Genomic DNA, 18,242 nt, shown 5'->3' with positions numbered 1-18,242 from the left:
GCATACCTAATAATGGGGTTGCAGGATCATGTGACAACCCTGTATTAGCTTCCTATGAAACTACCACTCTACCTGCCAGAGGAGCTGTACTATTTCTATTTCCTTATCAACAGTGAATAGATACATCCCTCTCTCCACATTTTTTCCAGCGCTCGTATCTTTCTGTTTATTTTTAAAGTGTTATTCACACACTATACAATTCATCTTAAATAAATGATCACTGGTTCCTGGTATAATCACGTAGTTATGCATTCACAACCACAGTCTATATGAGGACATTTCTATTTCTTTTGCAAAGAAAGAAGAGGAGGAAAAAAATGAATAAAAAATAAGAAAATAAAAAAATATAAAGGAGAAGCACCACCACCAAGAATCCCATATCCTCGCCTTAAATCCCCTACTCATTGGCATTTGGCTTTGATATAATATCGCCTTTATTACATTTAGTGGAAGCATATTACGATGTTTCTGTTAACTGTAGACCCTAGTATGCATTGATTATATTTTTTCCTTATACCATCAAATTTTCAATACCTTGCACTATTGACATTCATTCGTTCTCCCTCATATAAAAACATTCATATATTTGTATGTTGAATCACCATCATTGTCCACTCTAGGTGTCACTAAGTTATACAATCCCAGTGTTTATTTTCTATATCTTTCCTTCTGGTGTCCTACATGCCCCTAGCCTACCTCTTTCAACCATACTCACACTCAGCTTTGTTCAGTGTGCTTAGAATATTGTGCTACCATCAGATAGTATTGTGCTGCCCTTTTCTGGGTCTTTGTATTCAATCCTGTTGAACATCCTATACCCTTTCAGCATCAAATTCACAATTTCTACCCTCTCTATCTCCTGAAAACCTGTGTTCTCAACTTTAACTCTCAAAGTTTGCTCATAAATATTAGTTAATATTAGTGAGACCATACAGTATTTGTCCTTTTGTTTATGACTGGTTTCACACAGCTTAATGTCCTCAAGGTTCATCTATGTTGTTGCCTGTATCATGATTTTATTCTGATATATCTTTTTGTCTTTCTGTCTTTTTATGGTTAGTCTTCATTTCTACACTCTTCTCCAGACCTTTTTCTCCTGTCTTTTCCTGTTTGCCTGAAGTACTCCCTTTAATATTTCTTATAGAGCAGTCTTCAGAAACTTTCTCAATGTCTGTTTGTCTGAAAATATTTTGACTCTACCTTATTTTTGAAGGACAGTTTTGCTAGATATAGAATTCTTGGTTGGCAGTTTTTCTCTTTCAGTATCTTAAATATATCACACCTCTGCCTTCTTACCTTCATGGTTTCGGCTGAGAAGTTCACACATAGACTTACTGAACGTCCCTTGTATGTGATGGATCACTTTTCTCTTGCTGCTTTCATAAGTCTCTCTTTGTCTTTGACATTTGATTAGTAAGTATCTTGAAGTAAGCCTATTTTTACCTATTGTGTTTGGAGTATGTTGTACTTCTTGGATCTGTAATTTTATGTCTTTTATAAGATGTGGGAAATTTTCAGTGATTAATTCCTCTGTTGTTCTTTTTGCCTCTTTTCCCTTCTCTTCTCCTTCTGGGACACCCATAACATGAATATTTGTGTGCTTCATGTTGTCATTCAATTCCCTGAGAACCTACTCATATTTTTCCATTCTTTTCCCTATCTGGTCTTTTGTGTGTAAGATTTCAGATGTCCTGTCCTCTAGTTTATTAATCCTTTTGGCTTCTTTAAGTCTGTTATTGTAAGTCTCCATTGTGTTTTTCGTCTCTTCTGTTGTGCCTTTTGTTTCTGTAAGTTCCACTTGTTTTTTCAAGCTTTCATGTTCTTTATAATCGCCCAGCATCTTCTTTATATCCTTCATCTTTTTTACCTTATCTTCCCTCAAGTAATTGGTTTGATTTTTTATTTGATTTAGTGTGTTTGTTTTCACATCTTTAAAGTTGTTTCAACTCCTGTATCTCATTTAAAGTGTTAATTTGTTCCTTTGGGCCATAGCTTCATTTTTCGTAGTACGATTTTTGTAGTATGATTTGTAATTTTTTAATAGTCTAGTCATCTTGATTTCCTTGATTAATTTATTCTGGAGGTCACTGTCACTCTTTTACCTAGGGTTTTCTTGTCAGTTGGCTTGGTTCTCTATCTGTTCTTTGGCATTCAGTTCAACTTATTCTAGACCCTAGCATAGCTTCTTTTTAACTGCTCAGAATTTTTAAATTCTTGTTTTTCTGGTTCTTGCCCTGCCTGTATAGAACCATTTTTTGAGGAGGGTCTCTCCAGATATGATCAACCCTAATGAGATTTTCCCAGACAAGGTAGGCCCAGGTCTAAGAAAGAGAGTGTGATCGATATCAAGTTTCCTTGAGGATGAGACCCAGCAGATTGTCTGACTTTCCTCTGTTGTCTTTAGACTCTGTACTTTTCCTACACTGCCTGGCAGGTGGCACTTGTCAGCCCACAACTCCCTATCAGCATAAAATGGTGTGGAGCCTGTAATTCTCAGCTTGCCAGGGGTTTGACTGAATCAGTGGCTGAGCTGAAAGGCAAGCTGGGGTCTGAATTCTCTAAAGGAGGGTCACTACTTGAGATGAATCCCACCCCTTTTTCTTAGGGAAGTTACCCTTTAGGAAATTATCTCCTTTACTTGACTTGTTACTTTGTCTCTTAGACCTACGTTCACTCTGCCCTTGCCTTGGTCAGTGCCAACAATTGAAAATGTGAGGCTTTCTCTAAAGAGCTACTCAGAATACTTTTTTTTAAAAAAAAGAGAGAGGGAGAAAAAAAAAATCCCTTTTCAGAGCCAATCCCCAGCCCCAAAGTTTTGCCAGTCAAGAGCTGGACTTGGTACTGGCTGTTTGTGCCCCTTTTCTTGGGGTAGAATCCTTTTCCAGTATTCTGAGCTTAACTGACTCCAAAAGCCTGTTTTTTGTTTTTTTTTTGTTTGTTTTTATTCATCATCCCTATCTCCTCTCTACTCAGGGAGATCTCAGGTTACTTACCTGCTTTCGCTGGGTTTATCTGTGTTCAGAGCTGATATTCAACAGTCTAAATTTGTTAATTAAAACTGCAGTTGGAGCTTTGTTGCATTTCCTTCCCTTGTTCCTAGAAGAGATGCTTTTTTTCCATTTGAGGAAGTGTCTCCAACACTGCCTTCCATGCCAATGGGGGTGGGGCCCCAGCCGTAACAGTTTGGAGGATTTACTAACAGTTCCCTGCTATGACCTCAGCTCTTCCACCCATGCCAGACTGGTATACAATGTGTGTCCAGTTGCAGATGTCTCCCAAACAGTTGTTCCACACAGTTCTTGGCAATTTACTTGGTACTCTAGAGGACTAACTAAATGCCACGGCTCTCTATGCTGCCATTTTGCACCATCCTCCCTCATTGAATGTTTTGTTCTTTATCTTTCTAAGTGATCTTTCCCTAGCTGTTTCACTATTTCACGTTCTTCCTCCTCTCCTGATTTGAGAGGATGTGGAGTGCTGTGAGCCTGCCACTCATTAACTGAGCAAACTGAGCACATTACTTACCTCTGCTGTGCCTTTATTCTTCATCTGTAAAATATGGAGATTATTGGACCCCATGTTATAAACTTCTCTAGAAGATTAAATCCCCCCTGCAGAGCACTTTGAACAGTAGCTGATACACACTAAGCAGCCAATAAATACTAGCTATTATGATTGTTTGCCAAGTATTTGGCTGGGTTCCTCCCCCTTCTATACTTCATCACCTGAGGCCAAATCCATTCTTCTGGCTTCAACCACCCCCAGGTCTGGACAGTCCCCCAGATCCATGGCTCCAGCCTTGATCTGTGGTGGGATCTTATCTCAAGTTTCACTTACCTTTTTGCAAATCAATTCAACCTGGCTTCTCTTACAGGCTTTCCTTAGGTGGTCTTGGAAAAGTCCCTAAAAAATTTTGGCCCCTGTCCCCTCACATGTATAATAAAAGGTTGGATTATATGATCTTTAAGGGCCATTGCAGTTCCAAAATTTTGGAACTCTGATCCTAAATTCACATTGTCTTGCTTCTCAAGCCATTTCCCGCTTTGTATTTTTTTCTGTGACAACATTTTCCTAGTCTTCAAATCCTGAAATCCAAGCATCATCTTAGATGAACTCTTTCTCTCTATAGCCAATGAGGTGCCAAATTTTGATAAGGTATATATCATCTCCCTTTCTGCTGCTCTCTGCACTGTGGCTGCCCCTCTGATTAAGTCCTTTACCACTTCACATTTGGATCCTATTGATGGTCTCCTTATTGACCTTCTTTTTCCTGGTTTGCTCATTCATTCAATTCTGTTTTTTGCCCTTTTAGCCAAGAGCTAAATCTTGTAGTTAAATCTACAATTATACTAGTAGGTGAAAATATGTTTTCCCCTAATTTTTGTCACTAGTGTGTAGAAGTATTAGTCTATGTAACGTAAGACAATGCTAATAAATACTTAACGTGTTTATGAGTTTTTCTCTTTGGTATGTGCATCTTTTTTTTTTTTTTTAAACCAGGATGATACATCCCTCCCAGTTTCTGCAGTGTGTGTGTGTGTGTGTGTGTGTGTGTGTGTGTGTGTGATTGCCTTAAATTCTATTTTTATGATATCGGTATGTTTTATCGCTCAACCCATATCTAATACAAACTCTAATTTGGGTGCTGTGCCTCGTGAGGAAAGCACAAATACCTATTAATAAGAGATGACAGTCCACTGGGAGAACATTTTTAAACCAATGATGCTAATGCAGTGTGGCGACTGTGAGATTTTGTGCTGGGCATAGGGGTCATGCCATACCACTTCTATCACATCACTTCTTTGCTTAGAATGCTTCCTCGCCTCCCCAGTATTAACAGAATAAAGACCACCTTTCATGGGTAATCTTGCCCCCACCTACCTAAGCCTTTCCCTCATCTTTCTTCTTTAGCTTGATTTTATCACTTCCACTAAACACTTTTTGCATAGATTCAGTTCTTGATTATGAAAGGTTTTCTTCTCTGTCTTCCACCCAAATAGACTTATCCTCCAAGGATTATATATTAAAAGTACAAACTCCAAGAAGGCATGTCCATGGAGATATGCTTATTATCTGACTGCCTGAAGCATTTTCAGTGTTTAGCCATCCTGTCTCTTACTTGATTATTTAACTTTCTACATCAGTAGTTCTGGATCCTTAGTGAAAATGTGTCAAGGTCAAGACTGACTTATTCTGCTTTGTCCCCTCCCTCCCAGTCCCCTAACACAGAGATGTATGTATGGAAGACAATCAGTAATTACTGAATACATAAATGAATGAATAAGGTAGATTTTAGGTTCTAGGTTAAAACTGAAATTTGAGTGAGAGCAATATTAAGGGACCCACTATGTTTAATGACCAAAGGAAAGAGGTCACCCTAACACATCTGGGCCTGGTTTCCTATGAGACATGGAGGGCAACTCCACGGGCACCGACTTGTCCTCACATTATTTTGTAACGCTTGGCCACCTGCTTGTTGCCTTGGAGATGGCTTTGCAACCCCAGGGCTGCCATTCAGTACCTCCAGGCAGCATTTCCATGAATCTTCTTGCCTTTGCAGTAAAGTTAGCTCCTTGGTAGCAGAGTCTCCCAGGACGGACATGCTGAGGTCAGGCTGACTTCAACTAGGGAATTTTAAAGTATGTTCATCCAGATTTTGAAGAGGACGTTTCCTTTTCGTTCCCTGTTACATGGCACAAACAAAACCTCCTCCTGTTTGCTTTTTTTTTTTTGCACAGGATCCATATGCTCAGTGATCTAAACATTGTATTAGTCAGTCATCCAGACATTATATTCTTCAGATTTTCATTAACCCTTGCCTGTGAGCTCCAGCTGGGCTTAGGGTTCAGTTTGCAGGCCACCACTCTTCTCACTCTGCTCAGCCATTTTGCTTTTTCTCTTTTATACTCTCAATTGCTACTTACATGTTGGTGACTCGACTTTGTCCTATTATCCTGACTTGGTGCCCCCCCTCCTTTGGCCCAGTAGTGTCCATAGCTGCCCTCCCTGAAAAATACTCATGTTCTTTTATTATCCAGTGAAGTGAAATAGAAAAAAAATTGTTCCTGTCATGTCCTTGCCTTCAAGGTCCAGGCGCAGGTCATTCTCTCAGGGAGACACTCGGAGGGGTGGTTCCCCCTGCCTCACTGGGATCAGGCTATGAGTTACTTGTTTGAGCATTCAATTCATGTACCCTTGGGCCAAAAGCCCCTTTGATGCACACTTGCAAAAAGAAACTTCGTGGACCCTGGGACCCAGCTGCCTGGTTATCACTGATAACAACAATGGCTTTGCCCCTCTGTGCACAGCATCATTTTCCTCATTGCTGGTGAAGATGAGCAGGGTTCATCCAAGTCTAAGTCCGCTTGTCTGCAAAGTTCCCTTTCTGTTCTGTTTCCTCTTGTGGATGTTTTTAATTGTTTGTGGTTGTCTGTACTCTCTTCTTTCCTGTTTCTTGACTGCCAGAGTTCCTGTGCTTCACATTCTCTATCCCCTCCAGAAATAAGAAAGGCTCTAGAGGCTTTTGTTTGACTTTCTGATGGCATTTAGTTTGAAATTTATAAGAAGAGAGCAGGGGTTATGATCCCAGGGTCTAGAACTTTCTTAAAGCAAATGCAAGTTGGAATAGAGGGGAGAGACAGGTTCCAAAATGATTTGGGGGTGAGGTTGTTGGGATTTGTGACTTTCTGAATGAGGAGAGAAGAAAGAGGAGAAGGCAAGGAAGGTTCCCACTTTTCTGAAAAGATGGCTCATCTCAGCCTCTCAGAAAGGTCTGTGGGCCCTCCCCTCCAAAGTTTACAGTCTACCACTCCAGAGCATTTACTTCTCACAGAACTTTCCCACCTTAACCTATACTGCTATAGGGCTGGTTTAGAGAATGTGTTCTTCCCCATTGAAAGAATTCCTGCAGATATCAGAGAGGAAAATGAGGGGTACAGGGCTTGGAAGAACTGAAATAACATTTGGCTTTCCCAGCTGTCCTTGCAGGTAAAGTTGATTTCATCTTTTTAGGTGTGGTGAGTGGAATAAGGGAACACCCATCTGCTCCCTTTGGCCAATGCCATAGTAAGGATAATAAAGCAAATACTTAATTGTGTGCAAGTACTATATTATTTAATCCTTACAACAATTCTATGAACTAGATGTTATTGTCTCCACATTTACAGATGAGAAAACTACATTGTAAAAGATGAAATTGGGTGGGCCACGGTGGCTCAGCAGGCAAGAATGCTTGCCTGCCATGCCAGAGGACCCGGGTTCGATTCCCAGTGCCTGCCCATGTAAAAAAAAATGAAATTGCCTACATTCCCATATGTGATGGAGTTGGGATTCAAACCTAGCCATCAGTTTCCAAGTTTTTGTTCTTAATTAAGTATAGAATCCTTTATCTGGTTTTAAGCAGATATTTACCAAAGACAAATATACTGAGATATAGAGTTATATTTATATTTAGGGAAGATAGTCACTGGAGTAAGATATTTTCATAGGCATAAAACATAGGTGGCAATTTTAATTAATTTTAACATAGGCAAACTTAAACTTGGTGGCAATTTAATGATAAGCTTTTAATATCAGATTTGTACTCCCTATATGCCATTAAAAATCACATTCCCTAAAATTTTCTTGAGGCTCGTGAAAAAAGTCAGTGTATAGCTCCCATCCAACTCCACCTGTGGAGCTCAGGGACTGAAGTTCTGGAGGCTGAAACCCAGCTCCTCTTCCTTTTCCCCACAGCCCCTGCTATTCTCCTGCTGTTCATTCCTGCTGCTTTTCCATGCTTGTGTTTTAGGTACCACTTACCTGCTGATGACTCACAGCCTCTTGAGCTTTCCTCTGCGCTTCAGGCCAACCAGAGCTGCTCTTTTTAGCTCCTTCCCTGTCCATGCTCTTCTCCTTTGTTCTTACCCTCACAGGGGCTGCCAATACCCACTCCCTCACTTTAGCTGGAGAACTGGGAATCTTCCTTGCCTTCTCCTCTTATCCCATTATCCAGAAGGTCACAAGTCCCAGCAACCTTTCCCCAAAATCATTTTGGAACCCACCTCTCCCCTCCATCTCAAATACCTCATGTGCTTGTCTGTGGGGGCCCTTCAGCCTCAGGGGTCATGTCCGTCATCGTACCCAGCACCATGCCTGATCCAGGGGATGGTCATCTGGATGGTGATTGTTTATGTACATGCCTTGTACATGCTTGTTTCTGTTCTGCCTTGAACTGTAAGTATCGGGTGAAGAGGTACTTCGTTTAATTGGCTTTGTACAGCAACTGCTCTGCTACATTGTAGGTGGACACTTTAGAACTGTATTTAGCATGGTGATAAGAGCTTCTCTTTCCTTTTATCTGGGTGAAGATGCAAGCCCAGAGTCACAGGGCGTCAGTGTGACCGGTGTGCTGCTGGCTTTTTCCGCTTCCCTGAGTGTATGCCCTGCAATTGCAACAGAGATGGGACTGAGCCTGGAGTCTGTGATCCGGGGACTGGAACCTGCCTCTGCAAGGTAAGATGGACCATGCCCAGGCCAGGAACACCAGCTTCCAGTCAGTCACGAAGTCCTTCGTGTTGAGTCAGTACATGAAAATATATGGGGAATGAAACGGATCCGTTATAGATTTCCATAATGTGATTAGTGTTTATAGTTGTCTCATGATACAAATAGTTAGAAGATGCTTCTCAGACCCCTTTGAGAATCTGCTGGCAGGTATAGACCCCTCTAAAAAAATTAACACAAACTTCTGTCTATAATTTCAAGAGGTCCATACATTCCCCTGAAGCCTATTCTTGGACCCTGAATCCTAGGTTAATAATCTCTGTGCTGAGGGGTTCTGCCAGGTTATAGGACAGTTCCCAATCCAAGCAGATGTGTGGATGTGGTAATGAGTGGGATGATGTGGTATGTGCAGATTGTGACTCCTTTTAGTGTTCCTTCCTTAATCTTCAAGATGCCGAGGGGCATCATATGAAATGTAGGGAATTTTCTCTTCGTGTGTGATATAAAAGTTTAACAATGAATGTGATGCAAAAGCTTAATAATTACTTATCTTTTTATGTGTTGCTAGCATCCATGCTCTAACATCTTGCATTGGTATTTAATTTGTATAAGTAGCTAATTGCAATCAGGGAACCTGTGGAAGAAATTATCTCTTGTTTCATTTTTTACATCAATAGGAAAATGTGGAAGGTACAGAATGTAATGTATGTCGAAAAGGATCATTTTATTTGGACCCAGCCAATCCCAAGGGCTGTACCAGCTGCTTTTGTTTTGGAGTGAATAATCAATGTCAGAGTACACATAAGCGAAGAGCTAAGGTATGCACGGAATTAGAGTCTTTTTGCTTTTATTTAATAATATTGAATGAGGAAAAAAAATGGATTGGTGTGAAACATGAATTATGTGCAATTTTGTATGTAAATTTTTTTAATGGTAAACATTGCTGTCACTGTTCCCATGCTCAGTGTTCTCTCCTAAGATATCCTCATGTTTGTTCCCTCAACTCCATCAGTTCTCTGCTCCAACATCCGCTGCTCAGAGGGCTCTTCCCCTACCGCTCCTGATAAAACAACACACCCTGGTCACTCTCTCGACCCTTACCCTCCTCTCCTTACCCTCCTTTCTCCACAGCGTTTATCACTCCCTGTCATATTATACAATTCATTTCTTAATTCATTATTTGTCTTCCCCATCTCTAGAATGTAAGTTCCTTGATACATTCTCAGTGCCTTGAGCAGGGTGTGGGACATAATAAATGTTCAATAAATACTCTGCATTATTAGAGTTTGTTGTTTCCCCTCTCATTTATCTTTTCTTCCTATCTACTTCCTTTTTATTTATTTCTTTGCCTTCTTACATATTTTACCACATCTTCTCTTTAGCCACTTTTTTTTTCAAGATAAATATGTACAATTTTTGGCCACTTTTTGTACTAACTCCATGAAACTAAAATATGTTGTCTTCATTATTCCATGAAACAGCCATTTACTAATCCAAGAGCCTTGTGCTTGCTTTCTTATGTGAGTAATGTCTGCTGTTCATCTAGCAAAGAAAGAAAGATTCTTTATTTCTCTGTCTGTCTTCTAAAAGGAGCACACGCTGACAAGTGAAAAAAAAGTTTACAAATACATTCCATAGTTTTCTCTCCATCCCCTCAGTGGAACCAGAAAAAGCATTATTCCTAACCTAAGCCTTGTCAATTCCTTATTTTCCTGGCTTCTTCTGTGATCAGGGAAACATTTCACTGTGATGCTCCGTTTAGAGAAAAAACACTGGTAGTACATCACCTGTTCGTTATAAAGAGCTCACCATTAAAATGTGCCCCCAGTCCTACATTCATTGAATACCTACTAGAAGACATGTGCTGGGATACAACGATAAATCACACGTGCATGTGGTCACTGCCCTCTGAGAACTCCTCGTTGAGCTGTGTCAGACCACAGAGACGTGAGGGCTCTATCTCAGAAGTCTGAGAGGGAGCCCAAGAGGAGCACATAAAGGAAGCCTTGGCGAGCAAGGTGGCCACTGCAGGCCTTTTCTACTATATATAATTCAGCCACCACCAAAGAATCTACAGCCACATGTTTCAATGCCATGCTTCTGTGTTCCAGTTTGTGGCTATGATGGGCTGGCGCCTGGAGACGGCAGATGGAGGAGACATTCCTGTCTCCTTCAACCCTGGTAGTAACAGTGTGGTTGCGGACATCCAGGAGCTGCCTGCCACTGTCCACAGCTTGACCTGGGTTGCTCCTCCCTCCTACCTGGGGGATAAGGTAATCACTTCCTCTTGTCCTTCTGAGACCTTGGGGCCTTCTCTACTATTACATGATCATCCATTACAGGGTGCCTAGAAGGAAGCATTAAAAAGTTCAAGTTACTAAAATTTCATAAATTAGGTTAACTAAAAAAATCAGAAGAGAAAGACCGTGCCTTCTGCTGTAAGAGTTTAGAGACAGCTTCATGTATGCCTCAAGCTTTAGCTCACCAGCAAATGAAATCATGTCCGGTGCCTAAAGTTTTCTCAATTTTTACTTAATGCCAAAGAGTTGCTTAAGGAAATAACCACTTAAGTAATATCTGTTGCAAATAGGACATGTATACTTTTAAATGCCTATACTGAGACTTCTTTGTTTTACAGCAGAAGGAAGCCTCCTTGTCAGAAAAACAAAAGCTGAACAGTGATTCGTAAGCTTATTAGAAGAAGCATAGGATCTAGTGGCAGCTTGGTTTTCCCAGGCCAAATCATGTGCATTTCTTTTAAAATTCCTCAGGGAGCTTATAAATGAGTTGTTCTTTCTATGCTGTATAAATTATTATTTCAGAGCCTGGCTTTCTACACTCATTTCATGAGCACAGAAATGTTGGGCTCACATAGGAACATCATCAGGTGTTCTACCTTCTTAGCAAGGGTAGAGCTTTTGAAGAGGATAGATTTCACCATCTCAGGTGATGCCGTCTTCTCACATTTAGAATGAGAAAATATTAGGGCTTTGCCAACCTGAGGTATTTAATTTTGTTTTCTGGTTGAAGGACTATTCGTTTTGACATTTGAATGTGGTGAAGTTTGCATCTCTCAGATAACCCCACTTCTCTCTCACTTGGCATTCATCTTCATCTCTATTTAGTAATCCAACTATTAGTTACTTATTATAGTGTAACTTGTTATGGTGTAAATTATCCCCAAAGCAACAAAAAATTATTGTCTTACACAGTTTCTGTGGACCAAGAATCCAGGAGCAGCTTCGCTGGGTTGTTCTGGCTCAGGGTATCTCATGAAGTGGTAGCCAGGAGGTCAGCCATCTGCACCTACCTGGCATGGGGGCCTCTGTTTCTAGGCTCCCTCACTTGACTGTTCCATGCTGGCTGTTGGCTGGAGGCCTCAGTCCTTCATCATATGGGATGCTCCACAAACTGAGAGTCTTTGTGACATGACAGCTAGCTTCCCCCAAAGCAAGCGCTCAGAGGGCAAGTGTGCACAACTAAAATAGAAATCATAATCCTTTTAAAGTATAATTTTGAAAATGACACCCCTCATTTCTGCCTTATTCTGTTCAGTAGAAGTGAGTGATTAAGTTCAGCCCACACCCAAAGAGAGGGGGATTAAGTGCCACCTCTTAAAGGTAAAAGTATCAAGGAATTTGTGGACATATTTTTAAAAATATTTTTATTGGCAAATTTTCACATACATGCAGTCCACACATGGAGTACAATCAGTGGCTCACAATATTATCACATAGTTGTATATTCATCACCATGCTCATTTTCTGAACATTTGTGTCACTCCAGAAAAAGAAATAAAAAGAAAAAAGAAAAGACTCATATATCCCATACCCCTTACCCCTCCCTCTCATTAACCACTAGTATTTCAATCTACCTAATTTATTTTACCCTTTATTGTCCCTATTATTTATATATTTATTATCCATATTTTTTTTACTTATCTGTTTATAACTTGGATAAAAGGAGCATCAGACACAAGGTTATCAGAACCACACAGTCATATTGTAAAATTGTATCATTATACAATTTTCTTCAAGAATCAAGGCGACTGGAACACAGCTCAACAGTTTCAGTACTTCCAGCCACAACAATACACCACAAACTAAAAAGGGATATCTATATAATGCATAAGAATAGTCCAAAAGATAATCTCCAACTTTGAAATCTCTCAGCTACTGAAACTATTTTGTCGCATTTCTCTTTTCACCCTTTTGGTCAAGAAAGCTTTCTTGATCCTATGATGCTGGGTCCTGGTGAATTCGGGATTTCCGTCTCACATTGCCAGGGAGATTCACACCCTTGGGAGTCATGTCCCATGAAAGGGGGGAGGGCAGTGAATTCACCTGCTGAATTGGCTTAGAGAGTATTTTTAAATCCTCTTCAGCCCATCAGAGTGGCAAAACGTAATCTCAATAAGTTGATCCAAGATGCTACCTTAGAATACTTCCAGACTCTAAGAGCATAGCCCTGTGAAGTTTGTCCAGTTACAGATTCAGGGAAATTTTTCTGCAAATTGGGACCTCAATGTGTTCTCCTTACTTGCTCCAAGATATTTGCATTTTCCAGTAAAGGTTTTTGTGTCTTGCTTACTCTAGAGGTGTTGTTACCTCTGATTCCCATCCCCTTTCTTTCATCCCTTGGTCATTCCTTCCTTCTTGATTGGTCTTTGCTTTAAGGGTGGGAGGTATTAGAGCGAGAGATGAAATTCCTGTAAGAAAACTGTGGCTGTTCACCTCCACGTCCCTGCCACCATCACGCTACTTGTGTGGCATAAAGAGAACATCCATATACCTGATGGAGTAGTCGAACACAGTTTATGTACCCTGTTGAATTCCTTATAATTTAGTTATTATTCACCGTCTACTTTCAGGGCAATTTTTTTTAAACTTATTTTTAGAGGTTCATTTTGCAACTGATAGATATTAACCAATTTTCTTAGTTAAGTAAGAAATCAGTTGCCTGGATTTCTTAGAATAGCTACAGCTTAATTAAACATTTTGGATTAGTAGGCATATTAGAAAAAAGGAATTTGATTTTTTTTAGTATAATTGTTGTTTTTCTTCTAATAGAAGTATTTTTATGCTTATAAAATCCAAGTTTTTTTCATGTTAAAAAATTTAAATGATATAAAATGGTATAACTTAGAAAGTTAATGTACCATCCTCAGTCCCACTGTCTAGAGATAACTTGCTAAAAGGCTGATTCTGTATCTTTCTAGAGATTATATGCCTATGTACTTTTTTTTTTTAGTACATGGTCCAGGAAATGAACCTATGTACTTTTTAATGGAGTTAATGTTGACATAATCTTTTCTAATGCCTATTCTATTAATCCTATTAATTCAATTTTAGGTTTCCTCCTATGGTGGCTTCCTCACTTACCAAGCCAAGTCCTTTGGCTTGCCCAGTGACATGGTTCTTCTAGAAAAGAAGCCGGATGTGCAGCTCACGGTAGGTACATCAGAACACCATCCATATGGAAGAAAAGGGGGAAGAGATTTCAGTCGGTGCTGATCCAATTTTAGGATACCTTGATAAGTGGCACACAAGAAGTTTGGATTAATTTGGAATATCTTGTAGAAATTAAATATTAAGAGCGTGTAGCATCGTCTCAGAATCCTGCTTCTCTGGACCATCCCAGCCCCCAATGGCTTCTTGCTTCTCTTCTCCTAAAGTATTTAACTGTATTTCACACTTGCTTCTCATAAATTACTACTTTGTATTGAACATTTTTATATATTCCTTTCTTTCAGTTTAGTTTATGTTTTTGAGCACTTGCAAGTGTGCAAGGCTCATTGCTGGGCTGTAGAGGACAAGTGATCCTTCATCCTTGCCCTCAAAAAGAGTATGATCTAATGGGGAGATAAGAGAAATATGAAAAACTACAGTCCACCTAAGGATATGTGTTTGTGAAGTCCAAACAGGGCTCTATGAGTTGGGTGATTATGTAATCTGAGAGCCCACAGAAGGCTTCATGGAACAGGTTAATTTTGAGCTAGGCCTTTAAAAAGGACAGGAGAAGAATGCCCTTCCAGGAGCAGTGAATAAGGTGAGCCAGTGGGGCGGTGCTGAGCAGAAGGCGGTGCTCGAGGAAAGACCAGTCCAATTTGACTGTATCCTTGGTGTATGCTGAGTCACAAACCTGGAAGGATAGGGAAGCTCAGACGGCACCTAGTGTGCCATTACAAAGAATCTGACCTTACATAGACAGTGGGGAGCCACTTTGGTTTTTGAGATGAGAAATTACATCTACACATTATGTGCCAGACACACTATCCAGAACTGCAGTGTAGAAAATTCCTTGAGGGCAGGAATGATGTCACATCCTACTTTGTGTTCCTGCAATGCCGAGGACCTTAAACATAGCTTGGGGTTCCATCTCCTGAGCTTGATTGTATTTCTAGTTTATATGCTCTGATTATGGGGTGCCATTACAGGTTCCTGAAGAGGGTTCTCTGGTCATGCACTGTAAAACAGGACCCAGCAAGTCTCACACAGCTCATCACAGCTGAGGGCCTCACATTCTTGGTAGATATGTGTATTCGGGCACTGTGCTGCTGTGTTTTGTTTTTAGTGGTACTATTGAATTGTTTTTAAAATGCGGAAGAACTTTTAGAGTCTAAGAAAAAATAGTTACACAGTAAAAATACTGTCATGGCAGTACTAAATTTCAGTTTCATAATCTTGCAGAGCTTCCTGTAGTTCAGGCCATTAGTATACTTTTTTTTTTTTTTTTAACTGCCGAGGGTTTTATAATTCAAATGGTTGGAGTTCACTGAGAGGTAATGACCAACATTTCTTCTTAATTTTACCTTCAAATAGATAAAGTAATTTAGGCTTATGAAACATTTACTTTTCTGCTTTGCTCCATACCCCTGTAATTAAGAGCCTATGTTATTAAGGCATGTTTCTTCGATTGAGGTTTATTATAATGATTTGTGATCCCAGATAATGCTCTTCTTTCTGAAACACTGGCCCTAATGAATGGAACCGTTTAGGGTTTGATGCTACAACGGGCAAGCTGGGGCTTTTGTCTGTTTGTTTGGGGTGGAGTGCTGATTGGTGAGCACTAACCATCATCCCTTCCTCCTCTGTTGTCACTGAAGAGCCACTATGATTGGTGTGGAGACGTTTGTGTGGGAGGGGGGAGAAGGGTGGAGGTGGTGGAGAGCTGGTGAAAGTGGGAGAGACTGAGAACGAGTAAGGCAGATCCCTGCAGGATGAAGGCTGCAGGATTAATTCTTCCCTCCGCGCTGCCGACTCTACAGTTCCCTGACAATACCAGCTGCACAGTCAGGCTGTGCCAACCCCACTGCCCTACCCAGCCCTCTTCACTAAACCACCTATCAAAACTTTTTCTTGTTACCATAATCAGGTCCTGTAGGTAGTAATGGAAATATTATCTTTTGTGTTTACTAAAAACCATGATAATTTTTTTCCATCTGTTTAGCCACTTTCAGTAAAGGAAATTTTCCTAGTTTCCTGTTTGTGAAAATGAACTGTGTTAATTATTATTATTCCATTCCTATGTCACTAATCCTTTAACTAGTTAATTTCTGAACTATTTTTTAGAGTCAGGTTTTCTATGTAATGCAGCTCCATAGACATTTGTTCTTAGATCAGTTATAAACCTCAAAACATCCCAACAAAGATAATAAAGCATTCTTTCTATTTTTTAACAAAAGCAATAAAGCATTCTTTTTTTCTTTTTAAATAGGGTCAACAAATGTCAATAGTCTATGAGGAGCCGAACAGCCCACGGCCAGACCGGCTGTACTATGGACACATTCAAGTGGTTGAGGTAAAGGAAGAGCATAATAAAATAGTTCTTTTTTTCCTGAATTAAAAAAATTTATTATGTTATGATATACAACATAAAATTTCCCACTTAACTCCTTTCACGTATTCAGTTCAGTTATGTTAATTACATTCACAGTGTTGTGCTACCATCAACATCCATTACCAAAACTTTTCCATCACCCCAAACAGAAATTTTGCACCAATCAAGCAAGTCTCCATTCCTCACCCCTACTTTTACCCCTGGTAACTGATAATCTAACTTTTGAACCCATGAATTTTCATATTATAATTATTTCATATATGCAAGTTAATACAATATTTGTCTTTTTGTATCTGATTTATTTCACTTGATATGCTGTCATCGAGGTTCATCCATGTTGTAGCATCAAAACTTTATTCCTTTTTATGGCTGATTAATATTCCATTCTATGTATATACCATTTTGTTTATCCCTCTGTTGATGGGCATTTTGGTTGCTTCCACCTTTTGGCAATTGTGAATAATGCTGCTATAAAGATCAGTGTACAAATAGTTGTTTGAGTCTTTGCTTTCTGTCTTTTTTGGGATTGCTGGGTCATATGTAATTCTATACTAACTTTCTGAGCAACCTCCAAATTGTTTTCTGGAGCAGCTGCTCCATTTGGCATTTGTATTAGCAATGTACAGGTGTTCCTATTTCTCCATGTTCTCACCAACAGTTATTTTCTGTTTTTCTTTTTAATAGTAACCATTTGAGTGGATATGAAATGGTATTTCATTGTGGTTTTGATTTGCATTTCCCTGATGGCTAATGATGTTGAATATTCCTAGTGGCTAATGGTGTGCTTATTGGCCACCTGTATATCTTCTCTGAGAAATGATTATTCAAATCCTTTGCCCATTTTTTGATGTTGAGTTGTAAGTGTTCTTCATATGTTCTGGATACTAAGCCTGTGTATGGTTTTCAAATATTTTCTCCCATTTTGTAAGTTGTCTTTTTACTTTTTTTCTCATTTTTATTTTAAATTGGAGAAGTTTTAGGTTTACAGAAAAGTCGTGCATAAAAAACATAAAAGACAGAGTTCCCATATACCACTCTATTATTAACACTTTGCCTTAGTGTGGTATATTTGTTACAATTCATGAAAGATCATTTTTATAATTGTGCTATTATCTGTTACTGTTCTATTATTAATAGCCCATCGTTTAAAGAAGGGATAACTGCTTGTGTTGTACAGTCCTACATTGTTCTTTTTAAAATTTTTATTCTAGTAACACATATACAACCTAAAATTTCCCCTTTAAACTGTATTCACATATATAATTCAGTGCTGTTAATTATATTCACAATGTTGAGCTACCATCACCACCATCCATCACCAAAACTTTATAATCGTCCCAAAGAGAAACAAAATTCCCTACCCCAACCTGACCCGATAACCTATACTCTTGATTCTGACTCTCTGAGTTTGCTTATTTTATTAATATCTGATCAGTGATCAGTGAGATCATACAATATTTGTCCTTTTGTGTTTGGCTTATTTTACTGAACATGTTGTCTTCAGAGTTCAGAGTTCATCCATGTTGTCATGTTGTCACATGTATCAGAACTTCTTTTTTTTTTGCATGGGCAGGCTCCAGAAATCAAACCCAGGTCTCTGGCATGGCAGGTGAGAAGTCTGCCACTGAGAATTTCTTTTTTTTTATTTTCTTTGTTTTTGGGTGGGGGGGATTCATGGTCCAGGAACCAAACTCATAGACCCAGAACTTCATTCATTTTTATGGCTAAATAATATCCCATTGTGGGGGTGCATGGGTAGTTCAGTGGTAGAATTCTCTCCTGCCATGCTGGAGACCCAAGTTCGATTACCAGCCCATACACTTTCCCCCAAAAACAAACAAACAAGCAAAACAAACAAAGGGAAAAAACAAACAACAAAAATTCAACAAACAATGCTGAAATAATGGGAAACTCACATA

General features: G+C 39.5%; 1 protein-coding gene across 2 annotated transcripts in view; it reads left to right on the top strand.

Annotated features, from left to right (window-relative positions):
* LAMA3 (laminin subunit alpha 3) overlaps window positions 1-18,242 on the top strand; it is a 318,755-nt gene that overhangs the window by 206,212 nt on the left and 94,301 nt on the right. For both annotated transcript variants that reach the window (XM_077135789.1, XM_077135788.1), the window contains 5 exons: window positions 8,349-8,493; window positions 9,162-9,302; window positions 10,596-10,757; window positions 13,836-13,934; window positions 16,201-16,284. In XM_077135789.1, coding sequence (XP_076991904.1) covers window positions 8,349-8,493; window positions 9,162-9,302; window positions 10,596-10,757; window positions 13,836-13,934; window positions 16,201-16,284 — 631 coding nt within the window. The remainder of the gene's footprint in view (window positions 1-8,348; window positions 8,494-9,161; window positions 9,303-10,595; window positions 10,758-13,835; window positions 13,935-16,200; window positions 16,285-18,242) is intronic.

This window comes from Tamandua tetradactyla, chromosome 18 (genome assembly GCF_023851605.1).
Source record: "Tamandua tetradactyla isolate mTamTet1 chromosome 18, mTamTet1.pri, whole genome shotgun sequence".
Classification (NCBI taxonomy): Eukaryota; Metazoa; Chordata; class Mammalia; order Pilosa; family Myrmecophagidae; genus Tamandua; species Tamandua tetradactyla.
Note: the sequence above shows the minus strand (reverse complement) of the source record. Positions and strands in the feature narration are given on the sequence as shown.